Below are 5,808 nucleotides of genomic sequence, written 5' to 3' on the forward strand. Positions count from 1 at the left end.
CCCAAGCACTTGGTCCGACAATTGGATATCAGATACATTTTCTTATCCTAAATACCTTACATTTGAGTCCCATATTGTCGTGATTGGTGTAAATATATGTTTGGTAGGTTTTAGGGTGGAGCAGCCCCCCTAGGTACCCTATCCGAAATTTGGATACCAAATTTTTATTTTTAGGGTACTATGTGAGAGCAAAAAAAATTCGTTTAAATCGCACCACCCATCTCCGAGATTTGGCGTTTTTGAAAATTAGGGTAAAGGGGAGGGTCCGCCCCCCTTCAGAAATCAAAAAATGTAGTACCCTATTTTCACCACGGGATCATTATGCAGCATCTGTGAAAATTTCTAGAAAATCGGTTCAGCCGTTTCTGAGTCTATAAGGAACACTCAAATATACAAACCTTCAAACAAATACAAATTGATTATATATATATATATATATATATATATATATATATATATATATATATATATATATATATATATATATAAGCGAGCAACCATTGCAGATTTTGTTTTATAAATTATTTTTGATTTTTCTTAATGGCAAGAGGGGTATTTAAACATCTTCTTTGTGTTGTGCCGACATATATCTGACTCATACCCAATTCGTGCTCATGATCAAAACATGATCATCGGTCTGTCCTGAAAACATAAATTAACCCATGCGTAGGAGATTTTCTATCACTCTTTCACTAAAACGCTTTTCTCTCACTTTGTTGGCATTTCACATCTATTTCTTGTGTTTTTAATTCAGAGCGATGACAAGATAATCGCGACATTTAAAAATTGACCACAGCTATCGATGACCCCATCGACTAGTGGTCAATCTTTAGTATGGAACAACATTCCAAAAAACTAAAGCAAACATTGGAAAAAACATATTTGTTGTTAGTAGTAAAGATCTTATCAATTATACCAACTTGCGGATTTTCTAATAAAAAAGAAAAAAATTAAAGAGAAGAGAATCATATAAAAGCGCAAAAGTATGCCCTCGAAAAACAGTCACTCAAAATGAGGCAAAGCAACAAATTAGTGGGTAAGTTGTCAAAGTTGTTGAAGCAGCAAAGAAGTTATTATAAAAGCACCAACACATCCCGTTGCAGTTATACTCTGTGCTTGGGCATTTTTAGATTTGACATCGGCACATGCACCCAAATTGGTGTTAGCCAAGCATGGCTTAGCCCGTTCGGCTGGGGAGGCAAATGACAATGGCGGGCAATTTATTATCTACTCCCACAATGATATGTATCCTCAGAAGAGGGAGAAACCCAAAGAGCCGCAGATTGTCGAAGAAGAAGATGATGTAGACGAAGAAGTTGAGGAAAAGGAAAAAGATGGACGAAAAATGCCCGATTATCTGTATTCCAACGTTATACCCATGAATACGGATAATAATGTGAGGATTGTTATACCTCAAATGAATTATCCGATGTTTGGCATGGAGAATCGTGGTGCTTACAAGCAGGATACCATGCAGCCCAGTAGCAACTATTATAATCCTACCCGTTTAACTGTTCCCAATTCAAATTTACAATTTGGTGTTAATTTAAATGGCAATGCTGGCTTTGGTAAACTACCATCAATTGGCGATAAAGAGGCGGGCATACAAACAATGCAAGCTGCTGCTATTTTGCCCATAGTTATTCCTGGCCAACCAGGTCCGCCAGGTCCACCAGGACCTCCAGGCCCTCCGGGACCTATGGGTAGACCAGGTCCAGCTGGCAGGCCAGGACATACGGGACCTCCAGGTCCGCCGGGGCCTCAGGGTCCCCCAAATGCAAATGCCAACAATTATCCGAATGGCATTTGGTATAGGCGTGACAAGCCAGTTGTAAGTCCACCTCAAAACAATTATAACAGCGATGAATAAAAAATTATTAATACCTGAATGTGCTTTTTTATGTCAAGTGTATTCCACCATTGAAAGTATCATAGTTGTAAGGATAAATGTTCAGTTTGTAAAAAGAAAGCTTGTTTTTACAAATACATATGCCGGTATTCACAAAACCTAATGTAGATTTGAAACAAGTAAAAGCGTGCTAAGTTCGGCTGGGCCGAATCTTATATACCCTCCACCATGGATCGCATTTGTCGAGTTCTTTTCCCGGCATCTCTTCTTAGGCAAAAAAAGTCAAGATTCCAGATCGGTTTATATGGCAGCTATATCAGGTTATGAACCGATTTGAACCTTATTTGACCCAGTTGTTGAAAGTAAAAATAAAAACACGTCATGAAAAATTTCAGCCAAATCGGATAGGAATTGCGCCCTCTAGAAGCTCAAGAAATCAAATCCCCAGATCTGTTTATATGACAGCTATATCAGTTTATGAACCGATTTGAACCATACTTGGCACAGTTGTTGGGTATCATAACAAAACACGTCGTGCGAAATTCCATTCCAATCGGATAAGAATTGCGCACTCTAGAGGCTCAAGAAGTCAAGACCCAAGATCGGTTTATATGGCAGCTATATCAGGTTATGGACCGATTTGAACCATACTTGGCACTGTTGTTGGATATAATAAGAAAACACGTCGAGCGAAATTTCATTCCAATCGGATAAGAATTGCGCACTCTAGAGGCTCAAGAAGTCAAGACCCAAGATCGGTTTATATGGCAGCTATATCAGGTTATGGACCGATTTGAACCATACTTGGCACAGTTGTTGGATATCATAACGGAACACGTTGTGCAAAATTTCATTCTGATCGGATAAGAATTGCGCACTCTACAGGCTCAAGAAGTCAAGACCCAAGATCGGTTTATATGGCAGCTATATCAAAACATGGACCGATATGGCCCATTTACAATACCAACCGACCTGCACTAATAAAAAGTATTTGTGCAAAATTTCAAGCGGCTAGCTTTACTCCTTCGGAAGTTAGCGTGGACGGACGGACGGACGGACGGACAGACGGACGGACATGGCTAGATCGACATAAAATGTCACGACGATCAAGAATATATATACTTTATGGGGTCTCAGACGAATATTTCGAGTAGTTACAAACAGAATGACGAAATTAGTATACCCCCCATCTTATGGTGGAGGGTATAAAAATAGGGTAATTTGACAGTTTTCCTTTGTAGAACTGTTAAATAAACCTATTTTGAGGCTTCATTAAGTTTTGTGAATACCGGTCGTAGACTGTGTACAAACATTTCTGTAGAGGTTCAGGTTGTCATCTCGGCGTACGGATGATTTCAGAAAATCAACTCAGAATACTATCGATTTATGATTGGTGGGTGGAGCTAAGTCAGCATCATTGAGACCATGAGAGAACAGTGTCATTGCCTTGGATGCAAGGATGTATTAAAAGGTCAAGATTTCGCGGATGTATATGAATATTTACATTCAAGCCGCAAAGCCTCAACGGGTCTGGTCCCAAGAAATCTCGTCGTAGCTCTAAGCATTCATAAATGGGAACATATAACGTATCGACATTCCTTTTGGACGTCCAACCAGGGTTGCGGAGTCGGAGTCGAGCAATTTTCCCCGGAGTCGGTATTGAGAAAATTACATCGACCACGACTCCGGACAAAATAGAAAAAAAATTTTCAACCAAAAAAAATTTATATTCAAAGAAAAAAAAATTAATTAAAATCTTGTCTTTGTTTGTTTTTTGGATAAAATTTTATTAAAATTTTGTCTTTAAAGATATTATCGCTGAAATTTTATCTTTATAAAATATTTCATTGAAATTTTATTTCTAGGAAAATATTCATTTAAATTTTGTCTTTAGAAAAAATTTCTTTGAAATTATGTCCTCAGAAAGAATTTCATTAAAATTTTGTTTTAAATTTTTATACCCACCACCGAAGGATGGGGTATATTCATTTTGTCATTCCGTTTGCAACACATCGAAATATCCATTTCCGGCCCCATAAAGTGTATATGTTCTTGATCAGCGTAAAAATCTAAGACGATCCAGATATGTCCGTCCGTCTGTCTGTTGAAATCACGCTACAGTCTTCAAAAATGGAGATATTGAGCTGCAACTTTGCACAGATTCTTTTTTTTTGTCCATAAGCAGGTTAAGTTTGAAGATGGGCTATATCGGATTATATCTTGATATATAGACCGATCCGTCGATTTAGGGTCTTAGGCCCATAAAAGCCACAATTATTATCCGGTTTTGCTGAAATTTGGGACAGTGAATTGTGTTAGGCCCTTCGACATCATCCGTCAATTTGGCCCAGATCGGTTCAGATTTCGATATAGCTGCCATATAGACCGATCCTCCGATTTAGGGTCTTAGGCTCATAAAAGCCACATTTATTATCCGATTTTGCTGAAATTTGGAACAGTGAGTTGTGTTAGGCCCCTCGACATCCTTCGTCAATTTGGCCCAGATCGGTCCAGATTAGGGCATAGCTGCCATATAGACCGATCCTACGATTTAGGTGTCTATATGGCAGCTATATCCAAATCTGGACTGATCTGGGCCAAATTGACGATGGATGTCGAAAGGCTTATCACTACTCACTGTCCCAAATTTCAGCAAAATCGGATAATAAATGTGGCTTTTATGGGCCTAGGATAAAAGCCACATTTATTATCCGATTTTGTTGAAATTTTGGACAGTGAGTAGAGTTAGGCCCTTATCAATTTGGCTCAGATCATTTTTTGTCCGATGTGGCCGAAATTGGGGACAGAGGGTTAAAGTAAGCCCCTCGACATACTTCTGCAATATGGCACAGATCGGTTCAGATTTGGATATAGCTGCCATATAGCCCGATCTCTCGATCTAAGGTTTTGGGGTCATAAAAGGCACGTTTATTGTCTGATGACGCCGAAATTTGGGACGGTGAGTTGTGTTAGGCCCTTCGATATCCTTTTTAAATTTGATCCAGATCCGTCCAAATCTGCCATATAGACCGATATCCCGATTTATAGTCTTGGTCCCATAAAGTCGCATTTATAATCCGATTTCACTTAAATTTTACACAGTGACTTATGCTAAGCATTTCGACATCCGTTTAGTACATGGTTCAAATCGGTTTAATTTTAGATATAGCTACTTAAAAGACCAATATTTTGTTATACGCAAATGAAAAATGACTTGTACTTATAAGTTTTTGGTCCAAATCGGAACATATTTCGATATAGCTGCTATGAGGCATAAGGTATGCATTTTTCACCGGATTTTGACGAAAGGTGTTTTACATGTATACTCGAGGTGGTGGGTATCCAAAGTTCGGCCCGACCGAACTTAAAGCCTTTTTACTTGTTTTTTAATATTGTTTTCAAAAAGAATTTGATTGAATGTTTTTCTTAAGAAAACGTTTAATTGAAATTTTGTCTTTACAAAACATTTCATAGAAATTTTGTTTTTAGAACAAATCTAATGGAAATTTTGTATTTAGAGAAGATTTCACCGAAATTTTGTCTTTAAAAATAATCTTATTGAAAGCTTTCTTTTAGAAAAATAATAATTTTCTTTGAAATATTGTCTTTCAAAATGTTCTTGAATTTTTGGGGTTAAAAAAACCTTTTTTTAATTTCGTCTTTAAAAAATACAATAACGGTTCTATAAAAAATGTCATTGACAATTGGTTTTATGAAAACACTTCATTGAAATTGTGGTTAGAAAAAACTTTACTTTACAAACCAAAACAGAAAAAGTTTCATAGAATTTTGTATCGCAGAACAAAAATTGTTTTATTGTATAAGTGAAAATTGCACTTTTAAGTTTTTCGATGTTTAAGATATTAGAAACTTACATACGTTTTTATAATAAGCTCAGTTTACGAACAATTCAAATGCCCTGTTCAGGAAAAGTTGGCCCATTAATCACCTTAGACATT

The 5,808-nt window shown here is 37.2% G+C and overlaps 1 protein-coding gene across 1 annotated transcript; it reads left to right on the top strand.

Moving 5' to 3' along the window:
- The first annotated feature begins 1,011 nt into the window (after positions 1-1,011).
- Positions 1,012-1,870, top strand: LOC106095194 (collagen alpha-1(XI) chain). The gene is made up of 2 exons (XM_013262440.2): positions 1,012-1,036; positions 1,104-1,870. The coding sequence occupies exons 1-2, from the start codon at positions 1,012-1,014 to the stop codon at positions 1,868-1,870; spliced, it is 792 nt and encodes a 263-aa protein (XP_013117894.1).
- The last annotated feature ends 3,938 nt before the right edge of the window (positions 1,871-5,808 follow it).

This window comes from Stomoxys calcitrans, chromosome 1 (genome assembly GCF_963082655.1).
Source record: "Stomoxys calcitrans chromosome 1, idStoCalc2.1, whole genome shotgun sequence".
In the NCBI taxonomy this organism is placed as follows: Eukaryota; Metazoa; Arthropoda; class Insecta; order Diptera; family Muscidae; genus Stomoxys; species Stomoxys calcitrans.

What these genes read in the sequence shown, in the direction of transcription:
- LOC106095194 (XM_013262440.2), top strand. Translation starts at nt 1,012, where the DNA reads ATGAGGCAAAGCAACAAATTAGTGG. An exon ending in GCAAAGCAACAAATTAGTGG is followed by an intron (nt 1,037 to 1,103) that starts GTAAGTTGTCAA and finishes ATCCCGTTGCAG; the next exon opens with TTATACTCTGTGCTTGGGCA.